At 40.3% G+C, this 22,250-nt stretch overlaps 1 protein-coding gene across 4 annotated transcripts in view; it reads left to right on the top strand.

Annotated features, from left to right (window-relative positions):
• Positions 1 to 22,250, top strand: part of usp47 (ubiquitin specific peptidase 47) — a 182,994-nt gene that overhangs the window by 74,138 nt on the left and 86,606 nt on the right. For 2 of the 4 annotated variants that reach the window (XM_043705672.2, XM_087996425.1), the window contains exons 2-4: positions 9,288 to 9,347; positions 13,308 to 13,511; positions 21,607 to 21,720. In XM_043705672.2, the coding sequence (XP_043561607.1) occupies positions 9,288 to 9,347; positions 13,308 to 13,511; positions 21,607 to 21,720 (378 nt within the window). The remainder of the gene's footprint in view (positions 1 to 9,287; positions 9,348 to 13,307; positions 13,512 to 21,606; positions 21,721 to 22,250) is intronic. The other 2 variants (XM_043705674.2, XM_043705673.2) reach the window with 1 other exon arrangement.

The following is a 22,250-nucleotide window of genomic DNA, read 5'->3' as shown; positions in this document are numbered from 1 at the left end:
CCAACCACAACGCCATAAACAAATACATAGATCTCGATACCACCTATCAACCCCTCAGAAAACGAACAGGAAATGACATCACCACAAACCCCAGGAACCCCATTCAGGACAAACATATAAATAGAAAGCAGGAGACAAAAGCTTCGCTTCACTTGGAGGTCGCCACTGATGTTACCTGGCTAGGTAATGAAATGTCTGGATATCAAATCTACAGCTCAGCGAGCAAACCTACACCCTAAACCTCAACCTGAGCTACAAACCTTGCAAAAAAGTCGTAGAGATATACAGCACAGAAACACACCATTTGGTACAACACGTCCATGCCGACCAGATATCCCAACCAAATCTAGTCCCACCTCCAGCACCTGGCCCACATACCTTCAAACCCTTCCTATTCATATACCCATCCAGATGCCTTTTAAATGTTGCAATTGTACTAGCCTCCACCACTTCCTCTGGCAGCTCATTCCATACACGTACCACCTTCTGAGTGAAAAGGTTGTCCCTCAGGTCTCTTTTATATATTTCCCCTCTCACCCTAAACCTATTGCCTCTAGTTCTGGATTCCCCCACCCCAGGGAAAAGACTTTGTCTATTTACCCTATCCATGCCCTTCATGATTTTATAAACCTGTATAAGGTCATCCCTCACCCTCCGACGTTCCTGGGAAAAGCAGCCCTAGCCAGTTCAACCTGTCCCTATAGCTCAAATCCTCCAACACTGGCAACATCTTTGTAAATCTTTTCTGAACCCTTGCAAGTTTCACAACATCTTTCCGATAGGAAGGCGACTAGAATTGCACGCAATATTCCAACAGTGGCCTAACCAATGTCCTGTACAGCTGCATCATGACCTCCCAACTCCGGTACTCAATACTCTGACCAATAAAAGAAAGCATACCAAATGCCGAGTTCACTATCCTATCAACCTGCGACTCCACTTTCAAGGAGCTATGAACCTGCACTCCAAGGTCTCTTTGTGCAGCAGCACTTGCTAGGACCTTAAGTGTATAAGTCCTGCCAAGATTTACTTTCCCAAAATGCAGCACCTCGCATTTATCTAAATTAAACTCCATCTGCCACTCCTCAGCCCATTGGTCCATCTGATCTTCTGTAGCATATTGCCATTTATTTTTCAAATTTCACTTTGCTTATTTTGTTTATTCTGGTCTCAATCCCTTGTATGAACTGGTAGTAAATATGTCTTACATGGATTTAAATCGAGCAAAAAGTGCAATCTAAACTAGTCCCATTTGCCTGTGTTGGGTCCATATTCCCCTCAACCTTCTTATTTGCCCAAACCCCCCTCAAATGTTGTAACTGTACCTGCATTGACAACTTTCTCTGGCAGTTCGTTCCGTACACGCACCAACCTGTGTGTTTAAAAGTTGCCTATCAGGTCACTTTCAAATCTTTCCCCTCTCATCTTAAAATTATGCCTTCTAGTTTTGAATTCCCCTGCCCTCAGAAATATGAATGCAAAACTGGGAATTTAGTGGGAAAGCTTGCCACTTTTGACACCTTGCCCTATCCACGGGAGCTAAGTTATTTGATCTGAAAAGTTCATTTTACCCAACAGATGTCGTCTAATATTACCCCTCTCTAAACTGTTCTGACCTCTGTTTAGTTTGGTAATCTCATGTTGTTTTGTAGCACTCTTATTTTCCATTGTTAGCTTTTCTGTCGTCACTTTCAAATCATTATCTAGGGGATCAACAATTAAGGCTTTGACACATCCCTAATCCATGTTTTTGCCATCCTAATGAGTTTTGACTAGGTGAGGCATTTTGTTTTGCAGAGGATAGGGGTTGGGGGAGAAGTGAAAACTGGGCTTTCATTGTGGTCAACGTATTTAAAGTTGACAGTGTTCACGAACGCAACATTTCTAATGTTTTAGTAACATAGGAACTAAGTAGGCGATTTAGCTCCTTGAGCCTCTTTCATCATTCATAATGTCATACAGCATGGAAGCAGACCCTTCCATCCAATTAGCCCATACTAATCATGTTCCCAAACTAAGTTTGCCTGTGTTTAGCCCATACCCTCCAAACTTTTACTGTTTGTGTACTTATCCAAATGTCTTTTAAGTGTTGTAACTATACCTGCATCCATCATTTCCTCTGGCAGTTCGTTATGCACACGAGCCATTCTGTGGATTCTAGAGTAAATGTGCCTAATTTCTATAATCTCTCCTCAAATTTATTCCCTGCAGTCCAATAGGGGCTCTTGTGCTGCAGTGATAGAGTCCCTACCCCTGGACTGAGAGATCTGGATTCAAGTACCACCTGCTCCAGAGGTGTGAAATAACATCCCTGAAAAGGTTGATTAGAAAAATAGGTTAATTTTTTACAAAGCCCTGCAGTCAGGTATCATTCTTGTAAATCTACATAGTACTCTCTCCACAGCCAATATTACCCTTCCTTCAGGGTGCCCAGATCTGCATACAGTTCTCTCAAGTGGGACCAAACCAAGGTTTTGTGTAGCTGCAATATAACTTCTGTATCCTTATACCCAGTCCTCTAGATATAAAGGCAAGCACTCTATTAGCTTTATTGATTATTTTCTGCACCAACTTGTGACATTTTAAACATCGGTGCCCTAGTCTTTGCTACACACTTGCTTAATTTCTGCATTTATACAAACTAGCACTTCAGAGTTGCTACCAGGGCTCTTACAGAGCACCTATTGCTGCTTTAGATCCTTTACTGTTCCTCAGTTCCACACATACAGTCTCCACTAAGTGCTTTCCCCTCATTATATTCTGTCTCGCCGTTGAAGTAATTTTGTTTCTAAAAAATATGGCTACTCAACCTCCACCACCATTTTTCCCCCTCTGTCCTGTTAACTTTATAACCTAGTATATTTAGTTCCCAGTCCCGATCATCCTACAGCCATGTCTCAGTCATGGCTACTGTATCGTAATCTCCAATTTGAATTTGTGCTTGCAGCTCATTTAATTTATTCTTTTCACTATATAGAACTCTTATTCAGGCCATACATAATCTTTCGGAAACTCCACTCATAGTTTTCTATTAACAGGTCTCCCATTCTTGAAACAATGGTTTCCTCCTTTTTCTCATATACTACTTTACTTTATCATTACTTGTTAATTACTTTGAGTTGTAACATTTTAAGTGTTTAGGTCCCTTTTAAAAATAACTTGTTCATGTTGCAATATTCTTCTCATCTTAAAGTAAAAAGCTGTTCTGCATTTGAGAGCCTTGGTTGTATTAGCTTTCTCTGTAATGACTAGCCTTTGTCACCTGCCTGGAAATGGCCATCCCAGAAAGAGAATCTAACTTTTTTTTTCCCCATTTGTGTTAAGTAATTACCCACCATCCAGCTGGTTACTTTTGACCAGAAACTTAACAGGGCCAGCCAAGTAAACTCTGTAACTATAATACCTGGCCTCAAGTTGTGAATTCTATGTTAACTCACCTCTATCTCTCCAAAACCTGTCTGTCATCCACAAAGCAACCCAGGAATGTGACTGAACATTTTCCACTTGAATGAGTGCAGCTCCAGCGACACTGTAGAGGCTCAACGTCATACAGAAAAACCAGGTACTTGATTTCCCAGACTCCAGACCCATAGCCATGAGGTTGACTCCTAGCAATAAATGCTGACATAACCAGTAATGCCCTCAGCCCGTAAATGAATTAAAAAAAAACACCTGCAAGTTTTCCACATCACCCTGATTTGAAGCTCAATCACAACTTCTTCACTGCTGCTTGAAAAACCAGGAACTCCGTTAGAAAATGCTGTGGGTGTGATTGTGCCATTTGGACTACGATTCAAAAAGGTGACTCACCAAGACTTTCTCATGGGTAAATAGGGATGGGCAGCAATTGTGGACCTTACCAGTAAGGCTGTCATCCAATTAAAGAATGCATAAGAGTCTTGTTAATCTAACCTAACCAATCATTGACAGTAAGGCCAAAGCAAAATACTGTGGATGCTGGAAATCTGAAATTAAACACAAGAAAAGCTAGAAATGCTCAGCTGGGACACCATTTATGGAGAAAAGCAGAGTTACCATTTCAGGTTGACAGCATTTCCAAAAACATTGTTCTGTGGTGTAATTTTCTATGATTTTATACAAAACTTAAGGATCTGGGTGGTTGCGGTCACAATTTTGAAAAGCTGTCAAAGAACACTTAGTGTCTTGCTGGAGTGCAACTTATAGATAGTATACACTGCTTTCGTAGGACTATTGAGGCTGTTTCTGGGGAAGATGAGACTTGTAGAAGTGAGGTGGTTAATATATGAACCAGATTGGGGCCAGTGTCCTGTGGATGTGATTGTTCACGTTGCTGGGAGGAATTTAAACTTGTTCGACGGGGGAGATGACACAGCATACTTTACTAAAGGAACCCAGACACAGGGAGTTCAGCCACATTGATGCCCAAGGAAAGCTGAGGCTGCACCGCCTCTGCTTTAATGCTAGGAGTGTGAGAGGATAGACAGATGAGTTAAGGGTGTGGATTGACACATGGAATTGCGATGATGTTGCCTCACTCCGATATGGTTGAGGGAGGGGTCGAACTGACTGCTCAACATTCCGGAGTATGGGATCTTCAGGCTGGACAGGGGAACAAATAGAAGAGGTGGTGGTGTCACACTTATTAATTAGTGTTAGTTGTTGCAGTGGGGGGATGATAGCTTGGGAGGATCTTCAAATGAGATTTTGTGGGTAGAACTAAGAAATAAAAAGGGGTGGTGGTCATACTGCTGGAAGAATATGGAAGACCCCCCAAACAGTCAACGGGCAACAGAGAAGCAGATTTGTAGACAATTGAAGGTTTCTAAAAACAATAGGGTAATTTATATTAGGGACTTTCAACTTCTACAATTTTATTTGAAGTAGTCATTGTGTAAAAAGGTTTAGAGTGACAGATTTCTTGAAATGTATCCAGTAGAGCTGTTCAGACATTGACATGTAGAAGTATCCAAGAAGGAACGTTGCAGTGCTGAACTTCTTTCTGGGGAAAGAAGCCAGACCAGTGTTCGAGATGGCAGTGGGACAGCATTTTAGTTTATCAACTGCAGCAGTATGTTCTAAGTTTGTTTTGGAAAAGGAGAAAAATGGTCTTAGAAAAGGGTTTTGGACTGGAGGGAATGCAGATTTTATTAATGTAAGGTAGGATCTGGGGACAACAACTTATGGATAAATCTGCAACGTAACATTTGGTGATATTCAACATGGAATTGGTGATAGTACCAGCCCAACATGTTCCCTGAAGGGAGACATGTTGGAGCAGCAAGCACAGAGAACCTGGGATGTCAGTGAATATTCCAGACTGGATAGGAAGGGCAAGAGAAGTCAGCAGGTACAAAGAGAGCAAATCAAGGTAGACCCTAATGTAGTATAGAAAGTGGAAGGGGGTAGGAACTTAAAGTAATTAGGAAAGTGAAGAGCAAGTATGAAAAACACTGGCACTTTATCTTGATTCTTCCAATTTTTCCTGAGTGTCAAGAGGAAGAGGATAACCAGGGAAAGAGTAGGACTCATTAGGGACCAAGTGGGAAATGTGTGTGTGGAGCTGGAGGACAATGGGTAGGGTGTTAAGAGTACTTCACATCTGTCAACTCTTTGGAAAAAGATGTAGATCCAGAATCCTGGAGCAGTGACTGAGAGGTTCTTGAGCAGTTTGACGTAACAAGTGAGGAAGTTTCAGCAGGCTTGAAAGTAGACAGATCCCTGGATGTGGATGGGTGGGATCCAGGCTGTTGTGGGAGACAAGGAAGGAAAGTTAATGGCTCTGACCCAATTTTTGTATTCCCCTCTGTCCAGAGGGAGATGCCAGAGGACTGAAGAAAAGCTAATGTGATTCCATGTTTCAAGAAGAGTGGTGGAGAGAAACAAGAGAATTACAAACCAATGAGTCTCATCAGTGGTCGGGAAACTGATTGAGAAAATGCTCAAGAAAAGAATTACTCTTCATCTGCAGTGGCATAGTTTGCTAAGGACGTTGTCAGAGGCCTGCCACTCATAAGAAATTTCATTGAATGTTTTGACGAGGTGACAAGGCATGCCAGTGGAGGTAGTTCAGTTAATGTAGTTTATATGGATTTCAGTAAGACTTTTAACAAATCCCATGTGGGAGACTGGTAAAGATGATAAAAGTATATGAGATTGAGTAACTTGGCAAATTGGATCCCAAGCTGGAAGTTGGTAGGAGACAGAAGATAGTGGTAGGCATCTGGATGACTGGAGACTGGTGTCCAGTGATGCACAACGGGGATCAGTGCTAGGTCAGTTGTTGTTGTCCATAAACAATATAGAAGATAATATGAGGAGGATGATAAGTTTGCAGGTAACATGAAGATTGACGGACTGGTTGACAGTGTGGAAGAAAGTCTTGGGTTATGGGAGGATGTAGAGAACGGGTGAGAGAATAATCAATGAATGACAGTATACTAGGAAGCTCAGAGGAATAGAGAGATCTTGGGGTTCTTGTCCACATATCCCTGAAGAACAAGTTAGTAGGCTGTTAAGAAGGCATAAAAGGCATTTGTCTTTATCATTTGTGGCATAGAATATGACACTCGAGGTTATTTGGAGCTAACCTTGGAGAGGCCGCAGCTGGAGTATTCTGGCAGTTCTGATCACCACATTATAGAAAGGTTGTAATTACACTGGAAGGGGTGTTGAGATTCACCGGGGTGTTGAGATTCACCAGGCTGTTGCCTGGGATGGAGCAGTTTAGCTATGGAAAAAGACTCGATAAGCTCAGGTTTTCTTTAAAGCAGAAAAAATTGAGAGGAGACCTGATTGGGGGGGGGGGGGGAAGGACACGGTGAATAGAAAGCAGTTGAAGGGTCAATAACAAGACAATATAAGGTGGAAGGCTGGAGGTTACGAGGGGATTAGAGGTGTGGTGGGAATCTGGAATGCACTGCCTGGGAGGGTGAAGGTGGGAAACCTGATAAGTACTTCTATGAGCACTTGAAATGTAATGTTCAAGGCTATGGGCCAAGTGCTGATTGATGGGATGATGTAGATTTGGTGAACTTCTGGCAGTGCAGACTTTGCTGGGCTGAAAACCCACTTCTGTATTTGTTTCTGTGATTTATGACTGAGATGTTCTGCCTGGCTGTGTATTTTGAGTATTTTGTTTTTATCTCGACCATTGATAATGACTTTTCCACCTTCTGTAGCAGTAGAATGCAAATTAAGTAGTGAGAATATAGTGAAAGCATTCCTGCATGCAGATCATGAAGATCTTATTCAAATTAACTTTTGAAGTTATTGACAAAATTTCCATTAACTGACAGCAACCATAAAAACGTGACCACAATGTAGGAGCTAGTTGGCACTTGAAGGGGAAATATGAGTATACTGTGAGGCTCTCCTAAGTTAGCTGAATATATTCTTATTAGTTATGACAATGTTTTAGTTTTATCTTAAATCAGTATTATTAAAAACTGGTAACCCTAAACTTTCATGTGTTATGAAGGTGTCAGGGGTACTGAACCTTTTTAAGAGAGTTTAAAAGCTCGCAGAACTACCTGACATAGCACCAAGCCTTCTGAACAAGGTAACAGTGTAACATTTGGTCGCACAGCTAGAGTAGCTGGGTCACCTGGAGACAAAAAAACAATTCAAGTTTGGCCAATCAGTTTAAATTATGCCCCAAAATACCAAACTGCAATTGAGTTTGAAATTAGTATTTTGACAATATTAACACCATTGAAATGATCTGATGCTTTGGGGCATAAAACCAAAACAAATTGTTGGAGAACTGCCAAAAGACCAATAAATGTAGGTTGCTGGTGAGAACTCTGAGAGGTACCTGTCTATAGAAGGAGTTTGCACAGAGAAAAAACGTCTACACAGACCTGGAAAGCCAATCTACAGAGGAAGATACAAAGAAAAAATTCGACAGCTAGCTTGTTTTGAAATTTGAATTTTTCTGTAAATCTTACTCTGTGTGAGGTGATGGCAGAGGTTATCGTACTAGTATTGCAGAGGTAAAGGATAGGTTAGAGAAAGGAGTTTAAATAGTTGTTAATTATTTTCTTGTTAGACTTTTTAAAAAAAATGAAGTTGTAAATTTTTACTTTACTGACTTTTGGGAATAGCTCCTTGACACTCGAATTTTAAAAGATTACAGCATGGGTTTTGTTGTTTTAAATTAGTGGGGAGTGGGTTTACCCCATATCGTAACAAATGTGAAATTCAATTTTACATTCAGCTGCAGGAAGAGAGTAGCATTTTTTAAAAAGAATCCTTGGATACCAGTGACACTGTTAAGGTAGTTCGTTTTAGGTGACAGAACGCCTGACACCTTGACTATAACTTGCAGCTTCACTGAAAGGGGTTTTAATTCATTTGTGGACATTGCAAGTTGTGAAGTGTTGACTTTCATCCTGAGTTTATGGGTTCAAATTGTGCAAATGCGATCCATACTTGATTCTCCAACCTTCTACTTCAAGTTACGATTTGAAAATGAAAGTGCCATGAAATCAATGTTAGATTTCATTCTCTTCTTTCAAAATCCTATGCTGCTTGTGAAGAGGAATGAAACAAGTTGTGTACTCCACAACCACCTGATGAAGGAGCGGCGCTCCAAAAGCTAGTGCTTCCAATTAAACCTGTTGGTCTATAACCTAATGTTGTGTGATTTTTAATTTTGTACACCCCAGTCCAACACCGGCATCTCCAAATTGAAACAAAAAAGAGCATTAAAGTATTGCAGGTGCATGGATTTGCTTTTGAATGCTTTGTATGAAAGTTAAATACTGATTCACCCATCTGAACCTTCGGGTTGCCACTAAATGTGATCTAAAAGCTTCCAATACAAATAAGACAAACGAGTTCTTTTTAATATGCAGATTTTATAATTTCAGAGAGACCTTTCATAACTTATTCTTGGCGTTTGACAAATCTGTCAGTATGTTGTGAATTGTCATTTGTTTGGCCATATCTTGTCCTTGTTTTATTGTAACCAGGGTTTTAACTTCTATGTTGATTTCATTGACTTTGTTTGGACATTCAAAATAAATTGCAAGGTTAATTATATTGCAGTTGAATGAGTTTTAATTAGACCAGTCTAGTGCAGCAAAAGCTTCATCTGTTTACATACAAAAGGGGTTGACTTATCAAATTTTTTTGCAATAACTTTGCTTTGTAAATTTGCGCTGTGCTATGTACTCATTGCTCTCTTTGAAGAATATTTTTTTAAAAATATCCTGGCATATGTACCCAATTGTGTACTTTTCAGAACAAAATTACATTTTTATTTCATCAGATTTAAAATTTGAAACAATTATTGTGCATCTTAGGAAATGTTCTGGAGTTGCAGACAAAGTATCTTTGATGAAATGAAGAAGAAGTTGTCTCAGGTAGTATTTGAGTTGTATTGAATGGAAAATGGAAACTATGTGAATGACTAACATGCTGCAATGCAATTTTGGCTATGACAGGCATGGCCTCTGATTTGCGGATGCTGTGACAATATTAATACTAACAAAAATGCTCTTAAATGTATGTATATTTACTCAAACCTGATTGAAAAAGGCAAGATTGTGCTCGGTGTCCATTTTTAAAAAAATTGTCGATCAGTGATATTGTTAATCCTATCTTATTTAATTTCCTGTTTCTGTCTTGCAAAAATGCCTGAGAGCTTGCACAATTGGAGCAACTAATTTCCCATGGTGTTTTTCTAATTTGCTAGTGCCAAGCTCCCTTGTATCACTTCAAACAAAGCTTTTAGTATAACTTGTGATTTTTACTGTCCTAATATATTTTTGCTCCTATGTGTGCCTGATGTTGGATTCACTGGAATATAGACAACATGCAATAAAAATGTGGGTTTTGTTGGAGCTTGAACTGAAAGACATACACATGAGATAGAAGCACACATCTTATTCTCAGTTGATACCCGCAACTAGTGGTTACGTGAGGTATGCCGTCACATCCTTTGGTGGTGTCTCCACTTAGACACTTAAAGGAATCCCAGCACATTATATCCCCTCATCATTTTGCAGGCAGCTCTTGGTATAATTTCTGATTATTTTTGCTGCTTTGATGCAGTTTTACAACTTAATGCGTTGTTTTTGTTTTGGGTTCAGCCTTTCAGCTGTAATAATGTGGACTGCTTTAAATCTGTTATAGGCATATTGGCTGTCTAGCACACAAGCTGTCTCTTGGTTTGGCTTTTTGTCACTCTAGCAATTGCTAAGCTACATGATTAGCAGTAGATCCAATGCACCTTGCATGCTTGAGTTGACATACAGTGCCCAGTATTTACTTAAATGCTGAAGTGCCCTGGGAACATATGCATCCCCCCTCCCCTGCTTCCCTCTCTTTCTCTCTATGCCTCCCCCTCCCCCCATCTGCCTCCCCCTCCCCCCATCTGCCTCCCCCTCCCCCCATCTGCCTCCCCCTCCCCCCATCTGCCTCCCCCTCCCCCCATCTGCCTCCCCCTCCCCCCATCTGCCTCCCCCTCCCCCCATCTGCCTCCCCCTCCCCCCATCTGCCTCCCCCTCCCCCCATCTGCCTCCCCCTCCCCCCATCTGCCTCCCCCTCCTCCGTCTGCCTCCCCTCCCTTCAATCTCCCTTCTTCTCTGTCTGACTTTTTCTGTTTTGTCTGTTGCCTCCTCCCCCATCTGCCTTCCCCTCCCCCTCTCTATCTGCCTCTTTTTTTCTTTGTCTCTCAGTCTGCCTCCTCCCTTCCTCCCTCTCTTTTCTCTCTGTCTCTCTCTCTCTGTGTCTCTCTCTCTCTCTCTCTCTCTCTCTCTGTCTCTCTCTCTCTGTCTCTCTCTCTCTGTCTCTCTCTCTGCTTCCTCCTCCCCCTCTCTTTCTATCTCCCGCCTCCATTACCCCCCTCAAATTGCAGGTCCCAGGAGAAATGCCAAGTTTAGATTATTGTCTTATATCTAGCAATGAATTTGATTAGAAAACCTCTGGGATTAATTTCTCCCTCCTATCCAGCTATTGAAAATCTCTTGGTCAAGTCAATGCTATTCTGTTTATGTCAAGGGTTCTTCCCAAACCATTACTTGAATGTAGTGGACGGTTTTTATAAAGCAGCAGTTTGATGTTTCCTTTGAAGATTTACCCAACGGTTTAAACTCTAAGAGGCAATGAGTTTTCTTCCTTTGCAACTATGAACTGAAATGGAAGCTGACTGAAACACCAGAAGAGCTTTGCAACTTAAAAATGATCAAGACCCATGTATTCTTCAGCTGTGGAAGACAACTCTGCTTTTTGAAGCAGAGAGGAGAATTTGAAACTGGATGGCTCTGAGAATCTTTTGAGTTAAGAATATCCTGGCAGACCACAGCCTTCTGGTTGAACTGCAGTGTGTTTAAAACAGCTATAAGCACCAAGGGCAAGAGAGAAAATTCTAAAGTCTTCAAACAGGATCCATTAAGCCCCCCCCCAACAAAAAAAAAGGACTTTTACATGTTAAGTATTTGGGATTTTTGAAAGGCTGTGGTTTAAGTTGCATAGTGGCATAATAGAAATGGATTCTTTCTCTTGTTCTTGTTAAAGTTAGGTGCTACCCTGCACAAAATAAGTGCTTTTACTTGGATAAGGAGGGCATCTTCTCTCTTAATGTTCCTTTTACTGAGTGTAGGTTTTAGGTGGACTGTTGTGCTAAAAATATGGGTTATTTATATCTTCCATAAAAGGATAATATCATTTTCAAGTTCTAGCAGTGATTTTGCTGAGTAACTATTATGTTGAATTAAGATAGCTGTGTCATGATTCAGAGCAGGTGAAGAGTGGGGAACTCTTTGGAATGTATTCAAAGTGGTGCTTTGCTTCATATCCTGAAGGCATTTTCACAGGTTTATGTTGGAGATTTTCTGACCTAATTATATTCCCTTCATTTTGCTTAGTTTAGAATAGTAGACTCCCACAGTGTGGTAGGAGGACATTCAGCCCATTGAGTCTGCAATGACCTTCATATAGAGTGCTATATAGGGAAGGTCTAAAAGGAGAGACAACCCTGTGGAAACAAATGAGAGGCATCTTGTTTGGTGTAGAAAGAGTCTTGACTGTTTTTGTGATTGAGGTTTGAAAAGTGGAGGGGAAGGTTTGGTGGAGAGAACCATGGTATCAGAAAATATTGGGCTTGGGGATAGGATTAGCTCAAGTGTTGCCATTGCTAATTAATGAGTAATATGTGGTACTTTACCTCTCTGTACTTTGTCCGAAAAGCAATGGGAAAGCTAATGATCGACATCCTTTACTTGATTATCAAGCAGTCTATATAGATGGGTGGGGCCTGCAGAGAAACATTTAATAAAATTTTTGAAAGCACACCAGCACTAAGTCACTTGTGAGAGACAGAGCAAATACATTAATCTAAGGTAAGATTTAATTGAATAATTCAAGGCTAATGAGGGGGCTAGATTGAGTAAAGGAGAAAGAACAAAATTACCAGTGATAATACAAATATGAAGTTGTGACCTGAAATGCACTGCCCTGGTGGGTAATAGAAGCATATGCAGTTCTGTAGTGACTTCAAAAGGGACTTTGATAAATACTTGAAGGAAAAACACTTGCAAGATTACAGGAAAGAACAGGAAGTGGAATTGATAGGAAAGCTCATTCAAAGAGGAGGTAGAGGTATGGTGCCTTCTGTATGATACTGGGATTCCATGGTTGCATTAGCAATACAATTTCAGCAAAGGTTCTGATCTGCCTTTGATTTATAATCACATATTTGCTTGCTCAGAATTTTTCTTGTAATCTTGAGTGTATTTTGTTTGAACCCTGACTTGCCACCATGTTGAGAAACAAATTCCTTTATGGTAACCTCAGCTAGTGCAGGAATTGAACCCATGCTGTTGGCATCATTGTTCATCACAAACCAGCTGTCTAGCCAACAGAACTAACTGGCTCCCAATTTGTATAGGTATTGTGCTACCAAATGCTGCAAATAAATTGCATTATTTCTAAAAGGACCTGAAAGGTTAGATTTCCCAGCCAAAAAAAACAGAATCTGGAGAATTGTCTCAGAATAAGGGGTGATTCATTTAGAATTCAGTTGATCAGAAATTCCTTCAGAAGGTTAAGAATCTATGGAACTGTGTACTCCAGAGGGCTTTGGATGTTTCATTATTGAATGTAAAGTTGAGACAGTTTTTGGTATCTGAGGAATGAAGAGGGTGGGAAAATGGGGTTGAAACAGTGAAAAGCCATGATTGCATTGAATAGTGGAGCAGATTTGATGGGATGTATGATCTACTCTTGCTGTTAGTTCTTATATTCTTATTGTGAATCTTTGATTTTGTTCACTGATTTGTAATGGCTTATCTTTGTTTAAAAAAAACAAAATCTCTCCATAGTCAGAGACTGCAGCAGATGAACCACGGGTGCTGTGCATTGTTCAGGACACCACCAATGCCAAGGCAGTTACTCAGCGGCTCACCCTAAACCTTCCTGCATCCACTCCACTCAGACAACTGTTCGATGATGTAGCATCTAAAGCGGGCTATGTTACTGGCACCTTTGAATTAGTGTGGACCAGTGGTCTTAACAACGCTGACCAGGTGAGTTTGACCAGGGAATCAAAAGTATTTGACCTTGTTGCATTTATTTATAGTGGCTGCTTAGTGATTTAGACTGACCAATTCACAATTGGGAAAACGTGGTTAAACAAGCTCAAGTGGAATCTCACCCATGGGCTTGTAAGCTGATTGCCATTATTTGTGCACAACAGCCAATTCAGCCACAGTCATATGTGCCTACCTCACCATTTATTGCCTGACTATGGAAGTATATAATTTATAATTTTATATATATATTTCTTCATCTCCAGTTGCCCTGTTAGCTTTGATTTATGGTGCTTCCTGACTTTCCTTGCCTGATAGCTTTGCCATCTGTCTGGTTATTAGATTCCCTACAGTGTGGAAACAGGCCCTTCAGCCCAACAAGTCCACACCGACCCTCCAAAGAGCAACCCCACCCAGACCCATTCCCCTACATTCACCCCTGACTAATGCACCTAACACTACAATTCACCTAACCTGCACATTTTTGAACTGCGGGAAGAAACTGGAGCACCCAGAGGAAACCTACACAGACACAGGGAAAATGTGAAAATTCCACGCAGACAGTTGCCCGAGGCAGGAATTGAACCCGGGTCCCTGGCGCTGTGAGGCAGCAGTGCTAACCACTGAGCCACCATGCCGCCCTCCCTTTAGTCTTGTTCATTTTGAGAGAACTTGAAGTGTAATGATCAACTTACCGCTTTCTACTTAAAACTTCCCTAGAATTCCAAAAGAATATCAGGTCCTCAAGTTTTATCCTGTCTGTTTAATATGTTTGTGTTGCATTTTCATTTTATTATAGATCTTTTTTTAAACATGCCTGGAATCTTATTGTAGCTTAGTTTTTAATTTCATTCGCTTGAACATGGAACATTGTAGCTCAGTACAGGCCCTTCGGCCCTCGATGTTGTGCCAACCTGTGAAACCAATCTGAAGCCCTTCTAACCTACACTGTTCCATTATCATCCATATGTTTATCCAATGACCATTTAAATGCCCTTAAAGTTGGCAAGTCTACTGCTATTGCAGGGCCTTAAAGTTGGTGAGTCTACTACTGTCCAGGGTTTTCCATGCCCTTACTAATCTGAGTAAAGAACCTACCTCTGACATCTGCCCGATATCTATCACCAACAGGTTGGTGTTTTCGGCAATGCCATCATTTATTTGCTCTAGTTGCACTATTTTGTTTTAACTGCTACCATTGTGTGATGTTTATTGAACCTTACCACAATTGGCCATTTCACATTGTGGTTAAGAGCCAGGCCAGATGTTGTATATAGACCTTGTATATAGGCCAGACTGAGAATTTTTTTCTTCCTAAAGAAGTTAGAGAACCAGATACATTTTTAATATCCCAGTAGTTTCATGGTGAACATACACTGAGCTTTTATTTTAAATTTTATTTGGTCAAAATCATTCACAACTCCAGCTATGTTGGAATTTCAATTCTAGCCACTGAATTATTAATCTAAATTACTAATTCAGCAACGTGACTACCATGGTACCTCACCTGTAATGTCCTTTTATGTTCATTTTGATTAATTGGTTCTCTTCCATTCTTCTTCTACCATGCATTTTTTAATTGCTTTATTTTTCTTTCTTTACATCACTTCATTGGTAGTGACTATGAATTATTGACAAAGTAAGCATTGGCTCTGGTTTTATCATGTTCTTACAAATGTTCATGGGAATCCTTGCCCATATATAAAGACTTTTTGTGAACTGTATTAGGGAACACTGGGCAGAATGACGATTGTGATCTGAGAGGGGAAGAAAAAGAATGATGGATTCCAGCTGTACTTGGCTGCAAAATCTGAAAATTGCTACTCAATGCTGCTAGATCCTACTAACACAACACTACTGCCAGCCTCTGCATCCATCATTGTTCCCCAGGATGCCTGTGTTCCATTACTCTGCTCCTCACTTTCCATCTACCCTGGTGATGTTGAAATTACTTCTCTGTCGATGCAAGATATTTAATAATATTGTATCCTTATGGCACCAGTGTCTCCCAAATGGCACTTAATCCCAAGAGTGGTCTCTAAGTAATCCCAAACCTCATACTGTAGTTGAGGATTCCATCTACACACTACTTTGTTAGATTGTGATTTGATTCTTTCGAATGAACAGTGTTTTGGTAAAGCTTACAGTAGAAATTCACTGGTCAGCTAGCCTAGTTGAGTGCCTCAGTGTGGTGTCCTAGACCCAACAATCTTCAGCTGCTTCAGCAATGACTTTTCCTCCAACATGAAACCAGAACTGGGGATGTTTGTTAATGATTATGTAATGTCCTTAGATGCTGAAGAAGTCTATGGCCAAATGCAGCAAGACCTGGACAGCAAGAGAAAAGGGGAAAGAAATTTAAAAATTGAACTTAAAAAAGCAAGACCTCTGACCCCAGAGAATATTCTGATGAGGAACGATCTGCGTCTAATCCAAAACTCAGTGATGAACTGTTTGAATTTGTGCAAGTGCTCCCAAAGTTTAATAAAAGGGATTCTGAGGCCTTTTTGATTCTTTTCTTTTGAAAGAGGTGGATGAAAAAAAACTGGACATAGCTCAGTCAAAGCTGGTTGACAATCAGAGCACATAAAATTTAGGCCTTGTTTTCTGAGGAGAAAGTGAGGTCTGCAGATGCTGGAGATCAGAGATGGAAATGTGTTGCTGGAAAAGCGCAGCAGGTCAGGCAGCATCTAGGGAACAGGAGAATCGACGTTTCGGGCATTAGCCATTCTTCTGAGGAGACTTCTGTAGATTGAGGTTATAAAGAAGGCTGTTGTGTGCATGAGTTGGTCCCTCAGGCTTTTCAACAGAATATCTGGAAGTATCCTGGGTAGACTTTGTAGAATTTGAGAGGATAAAGTAAAATAATTTCACTGTTGGATGCAGGCATTAAAGATAAAGATCGTATATGAGACCCTGAAGAAAGTACTACTTTTGGAAGAATTTAAAAATTCTCTCCCTTCATTAGAATGAACCCACATTGAAAACTGGAAAGTAGCAGCAGCAAGACAGTCAGTTGAGATGATTGATAATTACAAGCTGATCCATGAGTCTGTCACTCCCACCAGCCTGAGAAGAATAGATGGTGGGAAGTTGAAAGGAGGACAAGTAACCAGGCATGGAAAGGGATAATGGGAAAAGTTCCAGGATCTCACTCTTGAATCAGAATGAAAGATGCTGGGGATAGAAGTGACTTTGAACATCTAAGTGTTCTTATCGTCAGTAGATGGGACACCTTTGTGCAGATTGCTGGAAATTCTGGCTTCAGCTGTGAGACAAGTTTAAATACTTGAGTGCTGGGGTAGAAAGCAAAGTACTTAAGAGTTAATTTGTTGTTCTTGAAATGAAACAAGTACATTAGCCACTCAAGTCTTTTATTGGGGAAAGGTATGAATTTTCTCCGAGAAAATGACAAGCATGCTAAACTTTTAGTGAAATGGAATTATTAGAGAGTATGTTCTAATGTTTGGGGCAGTAACCGTAGGGAGTGACCATAGTTTACCTTGGTCGGATTTGAATCACTTCTGCACAGTGATGCTAGGAGATGAAGGTGGTGTCTTTTTTTAGTACTAATGCAAAGGCAAAGTGAAGTCAAGTAGACAGATCAGTTAAAGGAAAAGTTGCTGGAATTGTTCCTTTGTATGTGGTGACTTGAACAGGGGCTAAATAAAGTCTATCATTGGCAGTTGACTTGATACAACAGACGGATACACAGTTGCTTGAAATGTTCATTCGGGATTTGGGTAATTCAAAGGGAGTGATCAGTAATTCTTCTCTTAAACTCACCAAGTCGATTCAGAGTTGAGTGAAGTAGCCAAATCACCACAAAGGGAAGTTAAAGAAGCTGGATTTATGGAATGTTACTACGTGAAAAATGTGAGAAGTGGGGGCTTCCATCACTAACATAACATTAAAGTGTACGCAATAGCTCACTTTTTAGAAATACATTTGTGGAATGTAGGCATCACTGACCAAGCCAGCATTTATTGCCCAGACGGAATTCTGTGTCAGCCGCATTGCTGTGGGTCTGGAGTCAATGTAGACCAAATTAGGTAAAGATGGCAAGGTGAGTGAACTAGATAGGTTTTTCTGACAATCCAACAATGGTTTCACGATCATCATTAGACTCTTAATTCCGTTATTTATTGAATTCAAATTCTACCTTCTGCTATGGCAAGATTCAAACCAGGACCCCCAGAACATTACTAGGGTGTCTGGATTAATAATCTCGTGGTAATACCACAAGGCCATCGCCTCCATTGTCTTCTAATAATTGTTGAGAAATATTTAACGAAGCCTGTGAAGTTGTTATGGAAAGACATGTAGGAATTGGGAAGATCCAAACACTTATGTCAACATTTTTACTAGCTAGGTCTTCTGACAGATGTATACAGCTCTGTAAAATGCGCTGTGCATGTCACATGATGGGAAACTGTAATATGAATCAGTACCAGCTTTTTTGAGGAACTAAATTAATATGATTTGGAGATGCCGGTGTTGGACTTGGGTGTACAAAGTTAAAAATCACACAACACCGGGCTATAGTCCAACGGGTTTAATTGGAAGCACACTAGCTTTCGGAGGGACGCTCCTTCATCAGCCCTCGCTACCACCTGATGAAGGAGCGTTGCTCCGAAAGCTAGTGTGCTTCCAACTAAACCTGTTGGACTATAACCTGGTGTTGTGAGATTTTTAAATTAATATGGTTTTCATGGATTGTGTGGAACCATTACTAAAAATAAAAGCAGAACGCCAGCATATCTTTACTATTCTGGAGATGGCTGCTTCACTTGCTGAGGCAATGCCCTTAAGAGCAATTACTGCTACAGTGATAGTAGAGACCTTAATCCAGGTTTACCTTCATGAAGCTTTCTAGAAATCACATGACACTCAATTATTTGTTTTGCCCAATAACCTTGAAAGAGCTGTTTTGAAAAGCGGTGGAGAGTGCTTTGGTATCTGGCCTTCAGTTGAGGGAGGAGAAGCCTGTGAGGAATGGCTGTTCATCTAATCTGAGCAGAAACCCACTTGAGTTCAGGTTCAAACTTTTGTTCTTCCGAAAGGGTGATTGGATGATCTTCGCAATATTGTATTTCTTTAGCAAGCTATGTCTGAAAGATTTCAGAAATAACACTGCATGATTAGTGACTTGACTTCAGCTGCCAGAATAACATAGTGACAGATTTTAGCACAGTCTTCACTGTATATCTTTGCCTTGAAGAATGACAGTTGACTGAAGTGTATTTTTCAGTAGACAAGCAAGAGGCTGGCAGAACACAACCAGTGGGCTGCGGAATGGCAGATGGAGCTTAATTTAGACAAATGTGAGGTGTTACATTTTGGAAAGGCAAATCAGGGCAAGACTTATACACTTAATGGTAAGTTCCTGGGGAGGGTTGTGGAACAAAGAGACCTTGGAGTGCAGGTTCATAGTTTCTTGAAAGTGGAGTCACAGGTAGATAGGATAGTGAAGAAGGCATTTGATATGCTTGCCATTGTTGGTCAGTGCATTGAGTATAGGAATTGGGATATCATATTGCAGCTGTACATGACATTGGTTTGGCCACTTTTGGAAAACTGCGTGCAGTTCTGGTCCCCCTGCTACAGGAAGGATGTTGAAAGGGTTCAGAAAAGATTTACAAGTGTGTCACCAGAGTTGGAGGGTTTGTGCTGTGGGGAGAGGCTGAATGGGCTGGGGCAATTTTCTGTTGAGCATCAGAGGCTCAGAGTTGACTTTATAGAGGTTTATAAAATCATGAGGGACATGGACAGGGTAAATAAGCAGGTCTTTTCCTTGGAGTGGGGGAGTCCAAAACTAGAGGACATAGGTTTAAGTCAGAAGGCAAAGCTATAAAAGGGACCTAAGATCAACTTTTTCAGCAGAGGGTGATACATATATGGAATGGGCTGCCAGTGGAAGTGATGGAGGCTGGTACAATTACAATATTTAAAAGGCATCTGGATGGGTATATGAATAGGAAGGGTTTAAAGAGGTATGGGCCAAATGCTGGGTAATGGGACTAGATTAATTTAAGATATCTGGTCGGCACAGATGAGTTGGACCGAAGGGTCTGTTTCTGTGCTGTACATCTCTAATACCCAAAGTGGTGGATGCTGACATACTTAAACATTTAAAAGACATTTAGATAAGTAGATGATTAAGAAATGTTTTGAGGGATATGGGCTAAGTGCAGGCAGGTGGGACTAGTTTTATTTGGGATTATGGTCAGCTGGATTGAAGTGTCTATTTGCATGCTCTATGACTCTTTAAGAATATATATTACTGACTAATTATTGCATATTCATTAAATTTTTAAAATATTAAACCAATCATTGTGTTTCTTAAGACACTTGATTGATTTTTTTTCAAAAAGATTAAAACCTGATTTGATAAAGCATTTATTTGGCCATTTTGGTATTTGGAAAAAGTATTTTTATTTTACATTGTGCTGCATGGAGTCGTGGGACTAGAGCAACAGTGCACTTCTCTAGCTGTGGTCATAATACACTGCCCTCTACTTCAACAGGATGTATATTCCGATGTCCTTTTAAACAAAGTCATCTTCACTCAGTTCTTGGAGCATAATGAAACAGACTACATGCGGTCATCAGCTGATTCTGTATTAGTGGTGCTGGAAAAGCACAACAGTTCAGGCAGCATCCGAGGAGCAGATTTTACTGCTCCTTGGATGCTGCCTGGACTGCTGTGCTCTTCCAGCACCACTAATCCAGAATCTGGTTTCCAACATCTGCAGTCATTGTTTTTACCAAGCTGATTCTGTAGTCTTAAGCTTCACAGCCCTCAAGTAGGGGTTAGGTCATCTTCAATTGATGGTTTGTACGTGAGGAAGAATGTTTTCATGCAGCATATAGTTAGAATCTTGAATACATCGCCTAAGATGTGGTTGAGGCAGCTTGAATTGAGGCATTAAAGTGAAAATTGATTTGTAATCTGGTAATATGTGGGGCGGCAAAGATCCCAAAGGAAATGTAATGCTCTGTTTTATCTTATTTTAAGAAAACAGTCTAAAAGTAACCATGTTACACTGCCCAGTAGTAAAAACAATGGGAATTGTCCAGGAGTCACTTCGCACAGAAGTAGCAGGGCACCCTTGACTCCATAATATTCTATTTAGCTGAGTTAATTATTTTCCTAATGCTACCAAAACCTCTTCAATCATGCTATTGCTGAATTATTCAGCACCAAAGGATTCCTTTCAGTCCTTTGATTCTGCATTGGGTCTTTCAGTGAGCAAATCAATTATTCCCATTCCACAGCACTTTTCCCATCTTCATACAGTTTTTTTTTGCTTGAAGTATTTATCCAGTTTCTTTGAAAGCTGCTATTGAATTTGTATCCACCTCCTATCAGACAGTGTTCACATTCTAGGTACTTATATTTAAAAATAAGTGTTTACCCAAAGGGACTTCTGACTCTTTTGTCAGTCGTCTTAAATTATTATTCTCTGGTCATATACCCTCCATCCTTTGGATGCAATTTTCCTTTATTTACTCCACCTAATTCCTTCATGAGTTTAAAAAACACTAATCAGTTACCAGACACTTTTGGACTCTGGCGTTTAATTGTTAAGCGTTTCTTTGTCTTTCTACCTTTTAGTAAGGAGGACTGTAATGTTTAACCTTTTAACTTTGTTTCCTTATTTTTCTGCTTTGCACCTAAGATTCTGTATCTAGGTACCTTTGTACCTAAGATGGTGCAGTAAGCGGCAACTTATAAACTTTTCACTGTACTCATGTGAGTATATGTGACAGTAAACCTAATTCAATTCTTTCTTATCTGTCCCCTAAGGAGACAATTCACAAAGTTTTCCAGTTTTCCTACATAACTATTATCCCTAATCATTGGAACTATTGTATAAATCATTTGTTTCTATTGCGCAACTTCTTTCCCTTTAAAGAATTGGACACAATTTCCCCAGCTGGGGCAGAGTTTAAACCATATGCCTCCAGTGGAGAAATCCCAGATTGCATATACTTCATTCAAACAACTACAGGTCTGTTAGCTTATGCCCAACTTTGAAGTTGTCATTTAACAAGTCTAAACCTAACCTTTAATTGTGCCCTGTTTCAGAGCCCCCTGGATTACTCGAGTGAAAAATCTCTTGCTGATTCTGGATTTGAACCAGGAAAGAAACATTTTATACATCTCACAGATAAAGATGGCGAACAGCCCCAGTTTGCATCGGTAGGTGCACTCTAACTATGATCAAAGCTTGTCCTGCTGACATTTAGAATAACTGCTTCAATCAAAAACTGTTGTCTTGTAATTTGAGTTTTTGTGATTCCTCAAGGGATGCGAAAAATTTAAAACATAAAAGTCTTCAAAGTGTTCATTGTGGCACAGTACTTTGAGTTGGAGCTGAGCTTATTATGCCAATTGTGCCTATTGCCTATGTCACTTAAACCAAGTGATACATTTATAGCGATTCATAAAAGCTTAGAAAATATATGTGGACAGAGGAAGAGGTGAAAAGAAAATTTACTTGGCACCTGCTGTTTTGCTGAATGCACACATTCTGTTGGGGCGGAGGTTGAGTTCCAAAAGCAACAAATTTAATAGTTCTTGTTCAGGGCATAGGATTTATAACTAGTGCTTTATTTAGTCTCATTGGCATCATAGCTACTTCATTAAATCTGCTATGATGTGTTTGCTTGGGGAACAAAGTTTATCTGATAGCTGAAAGGACCTGAATTTCTGAATTGTTGCACTGTTAA

The sequence above is a fragment of the Chiloscyllium plagiosum genome, unplaced genomic scaffold (genome assembly GCF_037043375.1).
Source record: "Chiloscyllium plagiosum isolate Xiang-an unplaced genomic scaffold, Cpla_swu_hap1 HiC_scaffold_18, whole genome shotgun sequence".
Classification (NCBI taxonomy): domain Eukaryota; kingdom Metazoa; phylum Chordata; class Chondrichthyes; order Orectolobiformes; family Hemiscylliidae; genus Chiloscyllium; species Chiloscyllium plagiosum.
This window is presented reverse-complemented; position numbering and strand designations above follow the sequence as displayed.